This window comes from Podarcis raffonei, chromosome 3 (assembly GCF_027172205.1).
Source record: "Podarcis raffonei isolate rPodRaf1 chromosome 3, rPodRaf1.pri, whole genome shotgun sequence".
Classification (NCBI taxonomy): domain Eukaryota; kingdom Metazoa; phylum Chordata; class Lepidosauria; order Squamata; family Lacertidae; genus Podarcis; species Podarcis raffonei.
In genome coordinates this window covers 22,998,205-23,019,882 of record NC_070604.1, presented here as the reverse complement: position 1 = coordinate 23,019,882, position 21,678 = coordinate 22,998,205, and the positions used below count along the sequence as shown (strand labels likewise).

The window sequence follows — 21,678 nt, the reverse complement described above, 5'->3', positions numbered from 1 at the left end:
GGCTAGGCAAACTTTTTTCGGGCCCACAAGCAAAAGCTGGCAAAGCAACCAATGAATTTTTAAAAAACAAAACCTTTGAACATTAGGCTAGTCTCTACACGAACACACACATGCAGCCTTCTCTATCCTCCATCCAAGGAAAAAAAGAGTTGGACACAATGAAGGCAAAATACTCAAAGGGGGTGCAAAGCAGAGCTCATGAGGGGTGTGGCCTGAAGAGGGGGTGTGGCCCACAGAGAGCTCCAAGGGACAGACAGAGAGGTCTGCATCTGGCCTTCAGGCTTGAGGTTTCCCATTGGTGGTCTGAGAACCTTAGCCAATGGCATTTGCACCATTCTTAGGCAGCTCAGCCAATCAATAGGGTAGTGATTAAGGGAGGGACTATAGCTCAGTGGTAGACGACATGCTTGGGAGGCGGGTGGCGCTGTGGGTTAAACTACAGAGCCTAGGACTTGCCGATCAGAAGGTCGGCAGTTTGAATCCCCGCGACGGGGGTGAGCTCCCATTCTCGGTCCCAGCTCCTGCCCACCTAGCAGTTCGAAACCACGTCAAAGTGCAAGTAGATAAAAAGGTACCGCTCCAACGGGAAGGTAAACGGCATTTCCATGCCCTGCTCTGGTTCGCCAGAAGCGGCTTAGACATGCTGGCCACATGACCTGTAAGCTGTACGCCGGCTCCCTCGGCCAATAAAGCGAGATGAGCGCCGCAACCCCAGAGTCGGCCATGACTGGACCTAATGGTCAGGGGCGCCTTTACCTAGATGACATGCTTTGTTTGTAGAAGCTCCAAGGTTCAATCTTGGGCATCAGCAATTAAAAGGAGACAATACTGGGCTAGATGGATGAATATAAGGCAGCTTCCTATGAATCACTAGAGTCTTTTCCACCATCACTTTCCTTACTTTTATATCTCCCGGCTGAAGAAAGCTTTACCTCATTGCCTGGGATTCGTGTGACTCCTCTTCAGATGAGACATGATGAAGTCTTCTGGCACACAAGCGACACGTTGTCCTTCCCACGTCAGCAGGTACAGAATAGGAAACAGCATGTCTAGAAGCAGCTTGTCTGGAAGCAGCCCTTATATGCAAGGCAATGATAACAACTTTTACGATAATGCAATGTTAAGATCAAAAAACTAGTCATTGGTTGACTTGTATAAATGAAATATGTTTCAGATTTTCTTTTGCCCAGTTGCTAAAATGGAGGAGGGAGAAGCTATCCAAATGGCAATAAAAAGTCATGGTTGTTTCAGACTAGAGAGGTAACTGAATTTGAATTGAGAACCTAACAAGCTCCTCTTCACTAACAGAAGCCTTAAGACAGATGCTCCAGTACTATGGTGAAGGGAAAGCACAGATGAATGCAGCTCCGTGACTTTTTTTCAGAACAGGAACAATGATGGCATCTGCTGGAGGAAAAAGTAACTTGAGTGGACCTGCCTATCACCACTGAGTGAACAAAGTGATAATGAGGTTTTCACATTGCTTTTGTGACAGCTTAGAGGAAGTTGGAGAAGGAGGAAAATAATCCAGCAAAGGCTGGATACTTCTTTCTGTTTCTTTGATGTGGTTCCTACTTCCTACTATCAGTTTAACTGGTAAAAATTTGTATTTCTTTTTAAAAGCTAAACATTGCATTTTAGCTGGCTGAAAATCTTTGGTTGAAATTCAAGGTGTTTTACAAGCTGAGCCTAAGCAGTCAAAAGCAAACACTCACAGAGTTTGCTCCCAGAAAACTATGCACAGAATCACAGTCATGCTGCTCCTAATAAAATGGATATACTACAATGTAACGCATTGTTTGTACATGTATATAATAATGGATAAACATAGCTGCCTCTGTTTTAGACTCTTCTCAAGACACAGCTATATGGACTGTCGTGGTGAGGCTGTGCACTGCAAAAATGTATCATTATACTTCTCCCGGTTCTTCAGCATGACCTGAAGGTCACAGCTTTTCCATTCACCTCTCTTAACTATTTGCACAGGGACAAGTCAAGCTTCTCATATATCCAATATGACACCAATATTTCCAGTCAACACCAGGAGAGTGAGGCAGATCCCATAACCCTCCAGCTTCTCATTCTTTGTTATGGCAGGGCTACTTTAAAAACCATTTGCTGTTCAGTGAAGCACGATTGTCATTTGGTACACTGGTTTGCTATTATTATTTTATTGCAAAACTCTGTATTACTTTTCCTCTCTCATCTGGTTTTGCGAGTGTGCGTTTGTGTGTGTGTGTGTGTGTGTGTATACATATTCTTGGAAAATAAATCAAATCAAATCTGTTGACTCAGATGCGCATCTTAGGACTGAGCCATTAGACCCACCGTGCACAACTTGTGCCCTGATTTGATGTACATCATAGGGTGATCCTTAACTTTGGTTAACCCTGCTGATTAATGAACCAGCAGGTGGGTTGGTTGATTCAGGATACATATCCAATGCCTGTGCCAAAACCTGCTTAACGCCTGTAATCAATAAAGTTGTAGCCTGTTTAAATCCCAAGTGGTTGTCCTGTGTTGATAGTGAATTTATCATGCTTTGGCCCCACCACCCTGGGCTTCACCCAGACCCAGAAGTATGGCACTTACCTTCTTGCTGAATATTCCTGAAGCAAATACCTCGTCTGAATATTGCGATAGGACTGGTCAAAGTGCTTGTGCCTCCTTTGATAGAATGGCACTGTAGACGACATCTTGGAATCTGCTACCACTCACTCTCCTGTGAATTAAACAGTGACAATCCTATTTACCTGGGGCTTTCAGAACCTTCGTTGTTTCTCTTAAATTCTGGAGCTTGAATGGGCAACAACAGATCGTGTTAGACTACTCTGTCAATTAACATGATGGAAGATACTAACAAATATATGGACTGAATATTTAGGATCATGTGCTAGGAGACATGCAGATAAGCCCTATGCAGGTTTACTTGCAAGTAAGTCCCACTGCATTCAATGAGATGTACTACCACATAAAATGTACAGCTGGGATGGGGAATGTATAACCTTCTGGATATTGTTGGACTGCAACTTCTGTTATCCTTGACATTTGTCCTAGCTGGCTGAGGCTGATAGAGAACATTTGGAGAACCACTGGTTCCTCATCCCTTTCATATGGAATTGAATTATCGGAATGAATGCACGTAGGCCACTTTGGAACTAGCCTCAATCTCACATCACTTGAGTTCTCAACACTTAGCGTCTACAATGAAAAATACGGCATTTGAACTGACAGCAGCTGATGCAAAATTTTCATGACAGCAAGCCATCTCAGAAGGAGCATTCACATGTGCATGTTACAATGCTATAGTCCAGGGAGCTTAGCTTTTTTCAGTCAAGGAACTGTTCTCCACCCTCCAGAGGCCCACATGTCAAAGTGGATGTGATGAGAACTGCAGTTCTTAAGGCTGACTTCCTAATGGCTTCCCCCATCAGCTATTTTACACTCTTTAGAATCATTTATCCATTATTAAATTGAGTTAAAATGTGCTTAATGTTATTTATTTATTTAAATTTGTATACCATCCAAAGATCACAGGGCAATTCACAACATAAATGGCATTTCTATTTTTAAAAAATGAAAACTGAGAAAATTGTTTGGTATCATGGTATTACACCAGGAATCAGTATTTTTAGCAGAAATTAAAAATGATGACTGGGGCTGCAGCAGATCTTTTTGTGGGGGAAGGATAGATAAGGCCTGCAGGCTAGCCACCCACTACTATAATCAGTGGCCCCAATCCACCTAAAGACTGGAAGCTTACAGACTCTTACCTGGGAATAATCCTCACTGACTACAAAGAATTGGGCTACAGGTTCCACTGGAAGCAATAGAACCATAAGGTCATCTGCTACCATCTAGCTGGATCAGGGCTGCCTGATAATGAACATGCATGCAAGGCACCCAACCTTCATGGGGCCATTTCAAATATTAAAGCCATGGCTTCCCAGGAGAGAGAGAGAGAGAGAGAGAGAGAGAGAGAGAGAGAGAGAGAGAGAGGGAAATCTCTGTGTCCCTTTGAGAAAGTGGTAGCTGACCCAAGTCCCTTTGGGGTTCAACCTTCATTGAAAGAAGCATTCAGAGAGACAAACAATCAGACACAGAGCCTGCAAAGGCAGCTGCATGGTCCAGAAGGGACAAGGTTTATTAAGAGAGTGACATTGGCAACAAACCAAAATGTAAAATGCATTTCCAAACTGACCATATTTATATCCTGGCAGAGTCATTGCTCGATTAGCACATTATAACTTTGCTCCATTCGAGATATGTCAGAAAGAGGTACAGCCTTCTCGTGGGTGTCTCTTTCTGCTTAGACAGATCAATTAACTCTTGCTTGCCCAAGAGGCCCATATTTCTGATTAAATTAATTGTTTTATGTTCACAGGGTTTTAGCCCCAAAGGTTTCATCTCGGGGTGGGGCGTTCAGTGTTTTTCCATATATTGCTTCTGTGGTTGTTACAATTTATATACCGCCCTTCATCCAAAGATCACAGGGTGGTTCACAGCATAAAATACAAAATGAGGACACAAATACATAGTAAAACAAGAGCAAAGATCAAAAGCAATCCAATACCCCGCCCCCCCATATAACAGCCAATTCTGAATAATTGCAGCTCAGGTCTACAATTAATGTGGTTTGCCTGCACAAGTTTCATGGTTTTTCCAACAGTGAAATACTTTCCACCCAAGAAATGTATTACCTTTTAGTGGCCCTTATAGCATTGAAAGGCACAGGATTTTGTCTCACCACTAGCTAATATAATCCCACCAGTTCTGTGGAGTGAATAAGACATTTCAATTACATAGAGCATTTGAGAATCTTTTAGGAATATTATTTGCTTTTCTTCTCATAGCAATTGAGAGGAGCGGTATAACTTTGCTATTTCAGTAATGTCTTATTTTGATATGATTGACCATTCTCTGTTGTTGAACTCTTCTCCAGAAAAGACCATCACTACATCCTATCAAGCACTGAAATGATCCATTGTTCTCTATTAAGCAGCAGGTCACAGAAGGGACATTATGAAGGCAAACCATATCAGAGCCTGTCGCAGCTGGACTGCCTCCTCCCTCCCGTACAGGGATGTTCTTACCATCATAGAACAGCTAGACCATTGGCCAAACTACCTCAGTATCATCTGAACTGACTGACAGAGCCTCCAGGATTTCAGGCAAGGTTTTCTTCCCAGTCCTACCTGAAGATGCAGGGACCTTCTGCATTCATAGTTGATGTTCTGCCACTGAGCTACAGTCCTCCCCCTTCAGTAGTCCTATGGAAAGTTTTCCAGGAGGAAGAAAAAATACCAGCAATAGCCTTCTCAAAGTCTCCTCTAGCTGGACTTTCTCTCTACCCCACCATCACCACCAAGGTCACCTAACATCAATTCCTCTATGAGCAGGGTCCTGATGATTTTTTCTATCTTGATATTGTTTATTGTGGGGTTGTTGTTTTTTTAAAAAATGCCACTCATAGGCCACTTTGGATCAATTAGTTTTCTGAGAGCTAGAATATAAACCATTGCAATAAATACACACTAGTCTTCTGTCTATTGCCACACCCCCTTCAGATGCCTCAGAGTTCCATGAGCGTTGCGGTTACATTCATCCACGCTCCTTGTCATATGGAACAGTATTCTAATTTCCACCAGCTTCAACTTCATTGAAATATTCTCAGTTTGCAGCAAGGCACACCCATCTCAGGAGATTATTGCTTCATCTTTCTCAGTACAGAAAAATGCTCAGTCGTCAGCTGGCCTGAGCCCACCCACAGCTTTGTCTACTTTGTGCTGCTGGAGGACCTGGATTTGGAACAACTGTCGAGTGTCAAAGGAAAGGACACTCGCAGGTCCTTCCACACTGCTGTTTTGTTGAGGTTGTTTTCTATGGCATGTTATTGACACAAAGCCTCTCCTCTTCCCCGAGGGGAGGAGTTGTGAACGGGTCTTGTTTCCCATGCTTCGCAGGGGGTGTGGATGGCCCACTGCGTGACAGGAAGTCCCGGACCTCCATCATGCCCTCAGCCAACCAATCCAGCAGTTGGCTGGGGGATGTGATTTGCCGCTCTTAAGCAAATGCGGGACAGTGGCTCAGCCTGTTGGAGTGAAGTATAGTCTGTTCAGATCCAATGCCTAAGCCAATACCACTCACATTCTGTAACAAATAAAGTTGTAGCCATTTTTAGCCCATTAACCTAAAATACTGGTGTCCATGTGCAGTGGCAGAGCGGGAGGCAGAGAGCAGGTGGGGGTGGGGCTGGCACGCATCCTGGGGGCATGGCGTGCATCCTGGGGGCAGGACTCATCGACCGTGGGGGCATGGCACCCAGCGCATGTGGGGGGCAGCCACGATAGCACCCCACCAGGATTGCGCTGCCGGGGGCGGTGCGCTCCCCCCGCACTCCTCTTCCTCCGCCAGTGTCAATGTGTCTTATTTCATCATAAAGCAAGGGATGGGGCTTCGACTCACAATAATAGTGCCTTAGTGATGGATTTGTTCTGATTCAGTTTGCTACATCTGAATTTCTATTCAGAAAGCTAAGGGTGCGACAAAATTGGGATGAAAATAAACCTGAACAATTCCATATAAAACATTATGGGATTTCAGCTGGAAGCTATGGGATAAGCACTGGTTGGGAATGAAGCAGTATGGCTGTCCCAAGACATTTGAAGGTGCAAACGGTTCTAACAGGGTCATTTGTGCCCACCCAGATAGCACCACAAGCACAACTCATTCTGAATGTGCAATAAAATGGTGCCTGCAGAGCCACTAAAGGAAATGTGCCTTCCAGTTGCCATCTGACAGAGGCCAGCCTTTTTTCTTTCTTTCTTTCTTTCTTTCTTTTTGCAAAGGAAGGGAAATTCTATTAAGTCGGAACGATAGCTCACTCACGAAAACCCCATGCTTTATAAATGATGCATTATTTCACATATTCGCCTCACCTTTCCGTCACCCCCTTCCCTCTTCTCATCTGTGTTCAGATGATGAGTCTTCAGGAAAGGGAGCTTGTCGTTTTTAATTCCCTGCAAAAGCACTCGGCTTATTTTAAGTGCTGTTTAAATCACCGTCGTCATAATGCCTGGTTGGGTTTGGGCATGAGTGATATGGGAAAGCTTCTGGAAGCAACGTCGCTCACCGCTTTCTGACCGTGGGAGACTTCCTACTGAATTAGCATTAAGCTCATTCCCAGGCCTTAAAAGAATCCCCTGTGCTAGCACAAATCCTGTCTATTTCTGCTTAGTCAAAATCCAGCTGACTACTTTTTGTGAGGGTGTAGTGTCCTGCCTGTCCAAAGTCCACCTGAAATTGTAATTGGATGGAAGAGGTCCTCACTTCCTGTCCTAAGCATGTGGGTCGCACTGCTATAAGGAGCGGGGCACTAGAGGTGATTGGGTTACAGAGGTGGCCAATGTCTGAAAAGAACCCTGAGCCAGAACTTAAAGATCTTACTTAGGTCAGCATCCACAGGGATACCACATCTGAGTCTTACTCTCACTAAAGGAGGAACTTGATAGGTACTTGACTCTCTGTGAGAGACAGGGTCGTCAGATGCATTTCTCAGGCATCATGCATGCTCTACATTTAAAGCACATGGCTTCCCCCAAAGAGTCCTGGGAGCTGGGAATCGCAGCTCTGTGAAAGGTAAGCTGCACTTCCCATGATCCTTTGGGGAAGTCAAGTGCTTTAAGTGTATGGTGGGTATAAGCCTCAGACTGCTGCAAGAGGAGATGCTGCAAGGTCCTCTGAGAAACAGAGAAGATCCGCTGCTTCCCTTGATTCTTTTGTGGGGGCCACATACAGAAGGGCAATAAAATGAGCAGAATTTTCAGGAGCCCAATAAAATCTAGCCGGAACCTCAAAATAGTTCACATATTCAGACTCCTGCCTAGCATAAGCAGATATAAATAGGCTCAAATCCCAACCCTGCATATCTGGGAGGAAGCCACATTGAATTCAACGGGATATATTTATACGTAGACATGGTTAAAACTGCAGATTTCATTACCAGCTACTTTGTTGTACACAAACAAGGGTTTCAGTTCAGAAGGAAGATGGGCCTGATATATTCTTGTAAATATATGTATATAAAATATATTCTTATAAATATATATCTTGTTTCCAATAATGTCTGTAGCATGTAGACTTTCTTTCTTTCTTGAACATGAACATAACATACAGTGAGCATAACATACAACAATACAAACAACCAAATAAAAGACTTCCTTTACCCTGTATCTGGCCTCCTTATTTACTTCTTATAAACTGTTTCCTTTATGAATAATTATTAAGATTTTTCTAACTATAACTTAAATAGCCACAAAGTCTCCTGCAGACATTAATCGAAACAAGTCCAGGTGTAGCATTTAGACTTTCTATACAGTAAGACTATGGTCATATTAAACATTTTGGAAGTCTTTGAACCCAGTCAGTTCAATGCAACTCTCTAGCATTACTCTTGCAGTGCCACAACACAAGTTCTGACTTTTAGTTGCTGATTTAGCCTAAGATGTCATGGAACTTTGAAATGTCAGGCATAGCTCTAATGGCTTTAGCCCAAACGTAGCAGAGTTTTCCTACACAGCGAAGAAGCTAGTTGAGGTGGAAATGACTAGTCAGCTAGACTCAGAATAACTATTTACAGGATTTATTAAAAGGAAAAAATAAAACCAGCAGAGTTTCTGCATACAAAACAAAGCAAAATAAATCCTTTCTTTCTCTCTCTCTCTCTTAACCATACACAGCACTCCTACTCCTAACACACCTAACCCAAACTGTGCTAGCATTCCTAGATAACAGAGTTGAGTGCTGGTCGTTAACCAATCAGAGTAAGTAGTTTCTAGGTCAAGCAGACCTTGGCTTTCTGCCAAGAGTAAATTGACACTGCCTTGAGTTAATTGTGTGAAGCCAGAATCTGTAAGTTTTCATGAGAATCAATTAACAGAAACTGAACAAGATGTATTCTGTCGATTCCTAAGGACGCTTCTAAGCACCCCTAAAGTCAATTCCTAAACAAGTTACATGGAAGTATGTGCCTTTGAAATTGTTCGTGTTTCCACCAACCAATGAAAGACATTTACCATGAGGTCATTTCCCCCTTAACCTTTTGACCTGATGATGCTTCATGAGATTTCCATTGCCACAATGTAAACAAATCTAATTTAATCGCAGAAAAAGTTTGATCCTCAGCTTTGGTTAAAATACAGAGCTGACGACATGGACATGTTTCTTAAGTTGTTTGTAAAATGCAGAACTTGTCCATGATTGCAGCCCAACTGGCAGACTGGAGAGAATGGGCACATGATAAACATTTACTTCAAATCCATACCATTGTTACAGGAAAAACCCTGATGGAATAGAAATCATGTGTAATAAATGTTTTCTTTAAATTTTAAAGGGGGGAAACAAAACACAGGCCTTCCTGCTGCCCCCCATATAATCATTATATTCTTAAATCAAATGCTTGCCCAGGGTATAATATAAAAGCTTCTACACATGATGGCTATGCTCCTCCTACATGCTGAGAATCACAGGAGCAGAGAGTGTGGTTGCACTCAGGTCTTTCTTGCATCTGGTTGGTCTGTGTGAGTACAGGATCCTGGATTAGATGGGCCTGATCCATTTGGCTTGTCTTACGTCTCGTGTTCTTACACATGATGTAAATATAGCTCGATGACGAGTGTACAGTGCTGCTTGCACCAATATCCCCAGTGAAGACCTCCTTCTGCACTATAACCATGCCAAGCATGTACTGATAGAGCAGACCATGGTGCTGTAATGCTTAGATCTATTCCAAGAAAACAGGGAACCCTTCAAGGCAAGGACATTGTAAGTAACCAGTCTTGCAATTGTCTTCAGGTACATAGGGAGAGATTCAGGCATGGGTATCGCTGAGTCCTGGCCCTAACTTGAAATGTCATGGATAGAACCTGGAAGCTTCTACATGCAATGCAGATTCTCTACCACTGAACCCATTCTCCCAGCTTTTCCAATATACTAAGGAACTGTGGTGGAACCACAAGTTCCTCCACATTATTTTATGAATAATGTGAACAAGTCCATGATCCCTTTATGGAAATACAATGGATCAATGCATCCAACCAAATGGGGGAAAATCAGAACACTCCAGTTCCCTGATCTCTGCATTGATGCCAAGCCTATCTTGAAATTGTTTATGAATGCTGCAGCAGAACCTGATTCTGTCCAGAATTTTAATACAGAATCCAATAGCTCAGAAATTTTCAATTCTAAAAAAACATGTTCCTCTGTACAAGTACCAAACCCTTAACAAAAGTTATAATTCATAAATTTACTACTTTATTATGTTCCAAGAGCAATAGACTACCTCAAACAAAAGATGCAGACACATTTGGATGGCTTCAAACTCTTTTTTTGTTTTTAATGCTCTCAAAAGCAATATATACGAACCCACCCTCCCAATATAAAGCTCAGTGGGGATCTTGTCTAAAAGACTGGCCTAGAAATATTATAATACAGGACTGCAATAATTGGCAGTGCTGGGGAATGGGTGGATAAATTAAGCCATGGATCATCCCAGGTGAGGTAAGCGAAACCGCAGCAATAGCATCCTGGTGGCGGCTGCAGCGCTGTTGCATGTTGGGAGGGGAAGGAGCCAGGTGGCAGTGAGGTTGAAGCTATTCAGATGCACTGAGAGAACACAGTCCTGTCCTTGCTGCCACTTCAACCTCCCGGTAAGCAGTGGCAACACTGCAGCTAGGGAGCTATTGCTCCAGCTCTGCCTCACCAGATGAATCTGCAACCAGCTACTCCACCCATCCTGCGAATGCACACAGGCACAGACTGAAAGAAACATACAAACATGGTATACACACCATGAACTACACATGCACAGTGAGGGGATGCAGCTGGCAGGTGGAAAACGTCTTTTTGCTTTTCTCTCTCACCTTAATGAGATACCTGCACAGAGATGCTTTCATACAGTGCACATTCAAGTTACAGAAATGGGACAGAAGTGTGTGCACACATACATCATTACTTTTATGCATCTACAACCTAGCAGTTCGAAAGCACGTCAAAGTGCAAGTAGATAAATAGGTACCACTCTGGCAGGAAGGTAAACGGCGTTTCCGTGTGCTGCTCTGGTTGGCCAGAAGCGGCTTAGTCCTGCTGGCCACATGAGCCGGAAGCTGTACGCCGGCTCCCTCGGCCAATAAAGCGAGATAAGCACTGCAACCCCAGAGTCGTCTGCGACTGGACCTAATGGTCAGGGGTCTCTTTACCTTTACCTTTACAGACTCAATGGAGAAAAACAAAGCAGAAGGAAACCTTCTCTCGCCCTTTTCCCTCCCTTCTCTCACACAAGCAAATGCCTCCCCAAGACCATAGCCTCAAAGGGTAAAGTCCCCTCTCCTCTTTGCCATTAACTTGGAAACAGAGTTCATGGAAGCCATGGAGGCAGCTGACAACAGCACTTGGGATTTGGTGTGACTCCTTGCCCCATCCTTCTGCTTACGTCCCACCAGTGCATCCCACTGCCCGCAGGGATTGGCTAAGCAAAGGGAGTTGCCTTGCGTAGCCTTGTGCATCATTTGCTGGAAACTGATCAAACCTCTTACATGCAGTCCATGTGTGTCCATCTGCCTTTTTTTATTTTGTTGAGCACAGGAGTTGGGTTGACACACCCACATATATTCCAAAACTCAGCAACCATTTTGGCTAGACGTACTTATATAGAACAAATCAGTTAAGAGTATATAAATGGTTATAAGTTACATATGTTGGGAAGCAGTTGCTCAGGAACACATTCATTATCTCAGGGGTGGATAACCTATGCCCACTCCCCAAGATGCTGTTGGACTCCAACTCTCATCAGTCCCTGCCAGGATGGACAATAGATGGGGTGAGGCAAATTGTAGCCCAGCAACAACAGGAGACCATAAATTTATCCACCCCTGCCTTACCTGTATAACTTCATATATATATATATTTCTTACCCTAATCTGAATAATGCATAGGATCATTTTATTAGAAGGCTCTGATTTTTGAAGTACCTAGCAAAACCATTAAAAATTGCAGCTAGTTACTGTTACATTCCAGTCTAGCCCCTTTTAACAATCTTATGTATTTTACATTCTGTAACTTTTTACTCTTATGGTTGCTCACAAAAGTCAGTTAACTACAATCAAGCGTGCTGACAAACTGCTGCAAATCATGGCCATCTTGGCCCCACAAATCCATGGCAACTTGATATGGGGGCACCTGAAAGTTTTATCACTTAGGTCACAGTCCTCTAAAGTCCCAGGGGACGGAGGACTTTTCAGGTCTCCTCCTCCATGGATGGAAGGAGAGGGCTGCCCTCAAAGAGAGAGGGAAAAATCTGCTTTTGCCAGCTTCCTACTTGTGGCTGCAGAAAAGACCTCTGCTGGTGCTTCTCCAACGTCAAGCTCTAACATCGGAGGGGACAATGATGTGCAGGGCCTTCCCAGGGCATTTTGCTGCCCGTGGTGGATCAGCAAACAGTTCCCTATCACCAACCCCAAGTAAGTATATATAGTACCAAGGCCTCCCAAGTTATTTCGACAGCTGAAAACCCCATTCACACATCTTCCTTTCCCTGGCAGTAAAACTGCAATGACAAACTAAATAATAAACACTTCACTGCCCCTTTCATGACACCCAAAATCTGCTGCCTGAGGTGTACATCTCATTCAGAAAAGTAGACCTAACAATGACAGAAGAGGCTGTGGATTCGTGGCCCCTTTCTTTCTCACAACATGACCTGGAATGGTGGTGGTGGGGATTATGCCATTGGGAGAAATGGGAAGGAAAGGTTTTTGGAACAGCAAGCGGCAACAAAAGGCCAAATCACAAGAGGCAGGGAGTTGTCATTCACTTTCTGCATTGGTTTCTCCCTCCTCCATAGGAATGCTCTGCCAACTCCCTGCACAGAAAAGGGACTTGTAGCAGATGCCCTGTAAAGCCTGAAGATCCAAGACGCACTTTGAAGACACCCTGACCTTTTCATTGGATAGTAAAGAATGTGAAACGAGTGAGATAGCGAAAGGGAGTCCGTTCCAAACAATTCAACTTCTATTATCCCGTCCTACGGCACCTCCATTGACTCATGCACCTCCTTCATCCAATTCCACTGTTGCTTTCTAGCAGGCATCATTTCCAGAGCAAAAAAAAAAAAAAAAAGATTTCCAAAAGCCTTTCCTTCCACTCTCACTCTCTCACCAGTCATGCAGAGGGATTTGCCAAAAGGCACAGAGAAACCAAACAGTAAATATTCAACAATATCAACAGCCAGAATTCCATCTTTTAAGAAGTAGGATTTGAAATATATGGTAAACTCTAATTTAATGGATGTTTTGTGCCAACATCTTTTCCCTTTCTTTTTTGCTCAGTTTGTTATTCCTAGACAAATACGTGCTACATCTTTTGCCCAGCATCTAATGTCTTCAAACTGAAGGAAATAAATATGAATAAATCATTAACACAGAAATAAATAAATATGAATACAGATGCATATGTTTAGCTCAAGGAAGTATCTATTCTATTCAAGACCAAGAGTCTAGTATTCCTTTCACTGATGTGCATGTTAAATCCCTATTCAGGGGTTGGACTCTAAGGCTGCAGTTCGTGGCTGCTTTAAGTCTTATTGGCTTCAATGAAGTTTAAGCAGCCTGTGTGCAGGATTGTGGCCTTAGAGGGTGCAAAATGAGGTTGAAAAGAATGTTTTTTTAAAAAAAAATAGCCCAATTTTTTCCATTTCTTAAAGTCATCACTTTCACAGAGAAGGTTGGGGAGGAAATATATTTTCTCCAAATCTGAATAATGCATATAATTTTTTTAAAATGAGCAGACTTACCTAGAGAGATGTCAAAATGGCAATGCAGAGAGGAAGGACAGTCTTACCCAGCTTACCAAGCCCTAGGCTGAGGAAAACAAAAATAATGTCTAACTCTAAGGGAAGGCTACTGCCCCCTTCCCTCCCATTTATGGGCAGCTAGGATGCTATATATAGAATCAATTTAGTTGCTCTCACAAACCAGTGATGTGTCTAATAAGCATTAAAACTATGATTTAAGTTAAATGAGCATTTACAAGAGGCCATATTTTGGAAGCTTTTCAGTACGATTGTATGATCCTTAAACATGAAAATTAATTGTTGACCTACATTTAAAGTTTTTATTATTTATTATACGCAAAAAAGGTAATAAAGAAGAACTAAAGAAAAATTATTTTGTAAAAAAATAAACACCCACTTAATAGCCAGCAGGTAGTTATTTTGCACAGATAGTGGTTAAAAAGACCAACGAACAGTCATTAGGTTTTAAAATCTTTTTAGTGCCGACATGAGATCTTCCCTGGTGCCCTGAGCTGTAAATTGATCCTCCCCAAAGTCTCCTTAAGGGCTGCCTGGATTATAAAAAAACATTGTTGCCATATGTTAAGCCATATCATCTACGTTTAAAAAAAGCTTGTTAACATGGGAAGAAATCGGTGCCAGCTCCTGCTCTTCTTCATCCTGCCTCCTGGGTCAGCTGCCAGGCTTTCAGTATAGCTAACTTGCTTGAAGTCCCAAAGAGCGTCTGTCTGCTACACAAAACTTCCTAGGAAATATATATATAAAGTTGCATGCAACTCAGTTAGACTCAGAATAGATTCCATGAAATTAATGGACCCACCTTAGGCAAGTCCATTAATTTCAATAGAGTAGGACTATCGTGGGATACCATCTGTAGTGTGTGTAACGCACAACAACAACAAAAGATTGTACAACTGGAAATGGATAAGTAAAGGGCTATGTTGAATCAGCAAAGCTAACAGCTAACATAAGAGAATTTAATGATCACTTTTGAAGAATAGAAACCCTTTTTGGATTATTTGAAGAAATATTACAATATGAAGAACCCCTGACCAGGTTTTGAACTATGAGCGACAGAAAGAATTTGAGATTATTGTGTTATGATTATGATAAAAAAAGGAATAAAGTTATGGTACAGTGAAGGGGGGATAAGAATAACATCACGGAAAATGGGTTGGGAATTCAAAAATAGAAAAGATTTTTTAAAATACATATGTATTGGAATTTTATGTGTAATTTTTGGAAAACACTACAGAAAAGAAAAAAAGATTGTGCAATTGAAGAAAGAAATAAAGAAAGACCCAGGAAGCAGTGCCTACAATTGACATCCAATGGTGTCACTCAGCTAACTGAGAAGCTTCCATCAGTGGAAGAGAAGCAATTTTCTACTATTTCCCCAACACACACACACACACACACACACACAATCTGTTCTGGAAGGTCCCTCACCTATCTGGAACAGAGTTAGATGGAGTGGAGCCTTCAGTGGTGGCGGGGGGGGGGGGAGTGAAGGAAATGGCTTTCTTCCCTGTTCCACAGATGGAAGCCTTACTGTCAACTGAACAACATTAGATAAAATGCTCAGATTAGCCCCACTCATTTGAAAATGTACATCTGTGAAGCACAAGCTTAAAGCTGCAGTGCTAAACTGCTATTCAGAATTGAGTCAGAGAGGTTTACTTCTGTGTAAACCTAGCTAGGTTTGGGCTGCAGACTCCCTTATTTAAGTCAATTGCAAGTCTTAAAAGTGCTTTGGCTGGACTGTGCCCAGGGATAGCTTGGCAGTGGAAAAGGGCAAAAATAAATGCACATTTAGCCTTTCACACTTGATTTCAAAGTAACAAGATACTATCATTTCAGAAGTAATACACGATGGTCCATAGACAGGTTAGAAGCAGCCATTAAGGATATAAATATCCTTTGTTTGTGGTATCTAGCATACAAGTAAACAAAATGATGCCCCCCTTGAAAATCAAAATGAATGCTCTATCCGATTACATCCTTGGATAGGTGTAATTTTGGGTCTGACAATGCATGGCATTTTCTGAGACTTCTCACCCTTTTAGGATTGTGATAATGTGCCTTACACTATGAACAACCACCACCAAGAGACACCAAATATGCGGGCACGCCATTTAATCGAGGCATGGAGCACATGATGCACAGCTGAGTGGTATCATCACAAGCAGCTCTGGGTGGAATCAAAGATCATAAGCCAAACAACAATACAATGCATGCAGCAGAGCTTCTGAAGCCTGCTTACTGAAAGCTGTTTGCTTCCCTCCTAAACAAAAACAGGGGATCATTGGGAGAAATAATGACAGTGGTCCCTCAACCAAAGAAACAGCTTCTTTGGTCCCAGCCCAGAAAGTTCTGCACATCACTGTTTGCTCCTGAAAGCATAAGTGCATTACCATATATACTGTGAGCTCCCCCAACCCCCAGATGCCATGCAAGTTGGCCCAGGCAACTCCCATACAGCTTTTTCTCATGGTAGCAGCACTAGATTTAGGGTGACATGGGTGGTTCCCCTGCACAGCACACCAAGTCAAGGAGATGCGAAATTGAGATCTATAATGGAGCAGATCCATTTTGGGGTGTAAAATGCTGGCTTCATACAGGCCGCCATACAGTGGTACCTTGGTTCTCAAACATCTTGGTACTCAAACAACTTGGAACCCAAACACTGCAAACCCGGAAGTAAGGGTTCCAGTTTGTGAACTTTTTTCGAAGCCGAATGTGCTCTGTTTTGAGTGTCACACTTTTGTTTTGAGTGTTACGCTGACGATTTGAGTGCCACCTTTCCGTTTTGAGTGCCGTGCCTCCATTTTGAGTGTTACGCTGAGGTCTGTCTGTTTTTGCTATTTATTTTGCGTCTTTGTTTTTGCACCTCTTTTTGTTTTGTTTTTGTGACTGTGTGGAGCCCAGTTCAGCTACTGATTGATTGATTGATTGATTGTGTGACGGCAGTACATTGTTTATTGCCTTCTCGTTATATAGTAAAATTCAGGATAAATTGCTGTTTTAGGGGTTGTTTTTAAAAGTCTGGAACGGATTAATCCATTTTGCATTACTTTCTATGGGAAAGTGTGTCTTGGTTTTGGAACGCTTTGGTTTTGGAATGGGCTTCCAGAATGGATTAAGTTTGAGAACCAAGGTACCACTCTATTATGAAAGATTACCAAAGGCCACCCCTGATGGCAGCACAATAAAGAGTGTTAATATCATCATAGGGACACAAGAGAAGCCTGCAGGATCATGCCAATGCCTCTCTAGTCCACATCCTTTTCTCACAGTGGCCTGTGGGAAACCTGCAAGCGAGACCAGAGCACAAGAGTCCCCTCCTCTCCTGTGGTTTCTAGAAACTGGTATTCAGAAGCATTGCTGCCTCCAACTATGGATGCAGGACATAGCCATTGTGGCTTGCAGTCCTCCATAGCCTAGTCCTCTATGAATTTGTCTAACCCTCTTTTAAAGCCAACTAGATTGGTGACCATCACTGCCTCCTGTGGGAGCAAGTTCCCTAGTCTAACTATGCACTGTGTGAAAAAGTACTCTCTTTAATCACAAATGTCATCATGGTGAATCTGATGGTGACTGTTCAGATAAATATGAACATTCTTGCATCAGGGGACAGAGTAAAACATCTACTGATCAGCACCAACACCATATGTAAGCAGGATCAGACCTTCTGGCTCAATCCATATATGTCACCATTGCAGCACAGAAACCATTTCTCTGCAGTCTATTTTCATGTGGAGCTGAATTTTTATATAAAGGCATCACATGGTCAGCTAAATGATGTGATTTTAGGGAAGGATACAGGCAAAAGATGAGTGGTGGGTGAGAACTTAGCAAGGGAGAGAAATGATCTGATTTGGTGCACGAATGAGATCTCCCCTCTTTTCCCACATAGTCTTCATACACTATTTCCAACATGCTAGTCAGTTAAATATTCTATATATTGCCAGAAATAGAATAGGATCTGTGCCAGAAGAGCACTTTGAGACTTGAGGTAATTAAATAGCTTTCTGAATATTGGCTGTCAGTTGCCTGCTTAACTGACTATGAACCATATCTGCAAACTCACACCGGCTCTGTGGAGTGAAGAGGGAATTGGGAAAGGAAAAATAGTTTTAGTTTTGAAGAAAATCCATATAAAAATTAATACTTAAATATACATTTTAACTTAATATGTGCAGTGCAGGCACAGTGGAAGATCTGATCTGAAATCTCTGCCGCTGTGCACACACCACCTCAAGCACACCACAGCCTTGCCCCGATGTAACCAGCAGCAATGTGCAGCATTGAGAAGTCAGCAACAGCGGTTTGCCCACATCACCCTGCCGCCCGCTACTATAATAATATACCCTGCCCATCTGGCTGGGTTTCCCCAGCCACCCTGGGCGGCTCCCAACAGAATATTAAAAACATGATAAAACATCAAACATTTAAAACTTCCCTTCAGATGTCTTCTAAAAGTCAGATAGTTGTTTATTTCCTTGACATCTGATGGGAGGGCGTTCCACAGGGTGGGCGCCACTACCGAGACAGCCCTCTGCCTGGTTTCCTGTAACCTCACTTCTCGCAGTGAGGGAACCATCAGAAAGCCCTCAGAGCTGGTCCTCAGTGTCCGGGTTGAACGATGGGGTGGAGACGCTCCTTCAGGTATACTGGGCCAAGGCCATTTATTACTGGTGCACAGTGTGTATTTCTAAATATATTCCCCCCTAAAACATGCATTTCCAAGCACACTTTGGTACTTTTTTATTTCTTTGAGCCAAGAACGGTACTGCAAAATTCAAAGAAGTCCAACACCCAAGGAATAATTGCATTACAACGCACACATTAGACTGGGAAGTTCAGATCAAGTCAGTTGACTTCAAAATGAGAACGGAGCACATTTAGTGCTGATGATGTTCTCTGAATCACTGATTATATATGCTCAAAGTAATTTTTCGATCAACAAGAGGGTAACTCATTGTGCAGCTTTAGCATATAGGCTGTCTGCCCTACATGATATAAGCTTTTATGGCTCGCTTTCAAGTACATAATGTTTTCTACAACCCATAGCAATGGGTTTGCTCTAGAAAAACAAGTGCATGCCCAAGAGTGTCTTAATGATTTCGTTTAGGTCAAAGCCACAGAGACATGTAAGGAACAGTATGCCTTGAAGCTCTGTCCTGCTCCAAGCTTCTAGATAGCTCACACTCTGCATTTCTCTTTTGGGTAGTACAGCATGTTCTCCCTCCAGTGTTGTTAGGTCAGCTTTATGTGTGTTGACATATTAGAGCAGCTTCTAAGGCAAGAAAATCAGGGTGACATAGGTCCTAGAATACAAAACACGTGAGGAAAGGCTTAAGCACCATTTTATTAAACTTGGTTTTAAAAGATGGGGGAAGGGGAGCAATTGTAAATTTTGCAATACATATGCTTTAATTGCTGCTGTTGTCCTTTTAAAAAATGGTTGTAAATTCAGTGTGGCCTATGCCACACATCTTTTTCCACAGATTTTTACTAGCAGTCACTGACTAGATATGGTCAACTGCCCAAAAAACAAAACAAACGTTAATTTCCTCCTCCCCTGAGTCAGTTCAAATACCTGAGTGCAAATTGCAGTCTATATTCATATCCGTTTACCACCACTAAGTGTGGTTGACAGACAGGGCACTTTCCCCCAGGCTACCCAGTGTGTTTTGGGTCTGATCAGGGATTCAATATCCAAACCCAACATTTCATTTAATGCCTCACACTCACTTTGTTTCATATTTGCATCTCCATCCCTTTTAATACTTTGTACTCCAGCGAGGATAAAAGAGATGTAAAAACTACAGGCTGGGTGCACCTACTGGCCCAAGAAGGCAGAACAAATAAAAACCCTCCATCTGGACGACAGGGTTATCCCAGCCGTCTCTTCGTATGAAGGGCAGTGTGCCAATATTTTCAGAAAGGTCATTTCAGTCTCGGCCCTCCAACCCACAACAGGCAGTTCATGTGGCACATCTGAAAAGGCAATCACTTCATTCCCAGATGAAGGCAGAGTGGCAAGTTTACCCTTCCTCCATTCCTGAATGTAAAGACAGCGCGATTATATAAATCAAGTCTGATGGGTGTGCAGGGACAAGCTGAGAGGTACCATACTTGTAGGCCACTGCTCAGTGTCTAATCATGCAAAGAAAACTCAGAAGTCTTGTCGAGGCCAATGGGGCATAATGTCAGGTATGTGCATGTACAGGTAAGGATGAGGAGGGGAGGAATGTGATTGAGTTAACATTTAAAGGCCAGCTTACTACACTTGTGGTCTCCAAAACAATATGTGAACTGAAATACAGCCATCTTCCAAGAGTCACACTCTTTTGCAAAGAGGTTTGTCACCCAAGTAATGTTTACAAAAATGCATGCATCAGGATAAAATGTGTGTGTGTGTATACATTTACTATAGAAAACGCCGTACAAAAATGCATTATATTAAGTGGAATTGCTTTACAAAAATGTGTATATTAGACAAATTTACAGACAAAAAATTGCATTAGGAGTAACTCAGACTAAATGCTAATAAATTTTCTTGAGAGCTTCCAATGGCATCTGTTTGGCTACTATGAGAACAAGATGCAGAGCTAGACGGGCCATTGTGTGGCGAGTTCCCGCCCCCCCTCCCCCCCAGCAAGGAGAAATAATGACACAGGACACCAAGTATTAAGGTTAAATGGGCAAATTAGGCCACAACTTTATTGATTTCAGGAATGAGAGGTATTGGCTTAGGCATTGGTCCTATCGATTAACCGGCTCCAGTCCGATTGCATGAAGACCAGCATGGGTTAACACCAAAAGGGGGAGTCCTGCTGAGGCACGTCAACTAGGAACTCCCCCGGGTCACCACTCGGGGGCGTGCCTTAGGCCCACACCTCCATAGGTTTCGGACAGGGCCACGCCCCCCCCCCGGAATCCTTTAATGGACTACCCTTAGCTTTTGGGGGGAGGTGATGGCGTTTCCTCCCCACACACACACATCCTCTTAACCCCTTCTTACCAATGCCTAACTGCCAATACTGAGGAGTTGTGATGAGTTGCTACGAGGTAGGCGAAAACTGACTGAAATTGCCAATTGGGAAAAATTCCTACCAGGACCCTTGCGGCGACCGGCTGAAGCCCATAGCAAAGCCAGGAGCCTACCTAAAGGGAGGGAGGGTGGGAAAATCAGCTGGCTGGCGCGGCGAAAAGAGGGCGAGCCCCAGCCGCGCCGGCCCTAAATAGGGCAGGCCACGCCCCCCAGCCACCCGATTGGCTGGCTGGGTAGGCGACGCGGCCGGGATTCCCTCAGTCTTGAGAGCTTCCAATGGGCATCTGTTTGGCTACTATGAGAACAAGATGCAGAGCTAGATGGGCCATTGGCCTGATTTCGCAGGCTCCCTCCTTAGGGAGCAAAACGAATGATGGGGAAGGCTGTGACTCCACCAAGCCCTAAAGTTGCCATCTTCTCTTTTTATAGCGAAGAAGTTATTATGCAATTTTTTTTCTATCACAAACCTACCTACATACCACATGCCAACTCCCAATATTGCCCTAACCTGGTTTAGTTTTCTTGGCAATAAATATTGCATTTGACTGTGTCTAAATGCTTTTTGAAACCCTTGGAAAGGCAGCAATTACATTTAATAAAAACAATATTTTCCCTCTCTTCAACACAACCTATACCTGCCATCTGATTTCACAACTGGTTAAAGCTTTCAAATAACAGTGATACTATATTAAAGCATATCGCAGTTCTGGCAATCTTTCCCATTTCTTTTCCCTTGCTTTCTCCCCCCCCCCCCTCTTATGAACAAAAAGTG

General features: G+C 43.0%; 1 protein-coding gene across 1 annotated transcript in view; it reads right to left on the bottom strand.

The window, feature by feature from the left end:
* MYOM2 (myomesin 2) overlaps positions 1 to 13,949 on the bottom strand; it is an 83,202-nt gene extending 69,253 nt beyond the window's left edge. Inside the window, exons 1-3 of the mRNA XM_053380816.1 lie at positions 13,843 to 13,949; positions 2,593 to 2,719; positions 933 to 1,076 (exon numbers count right to left, since the gene is read on the bottom strand). Coding sequence (XP_053236791.1) covers positions 933 to 1,076; positions 2,593 to 2,696 — 248 coding nt within the window. The 5' untranslated portion in view covers positions 2,697 to 2,719; positions 13,843 to 13,949. The remainder of the gene's footprint in view (positions 1 to 932; positions 1,077 to 2,592; positions 2,720 to 13,842) is intronic.
* Positions 13,950 to 21,678: the final 7,729 nt, after the last annotated feature.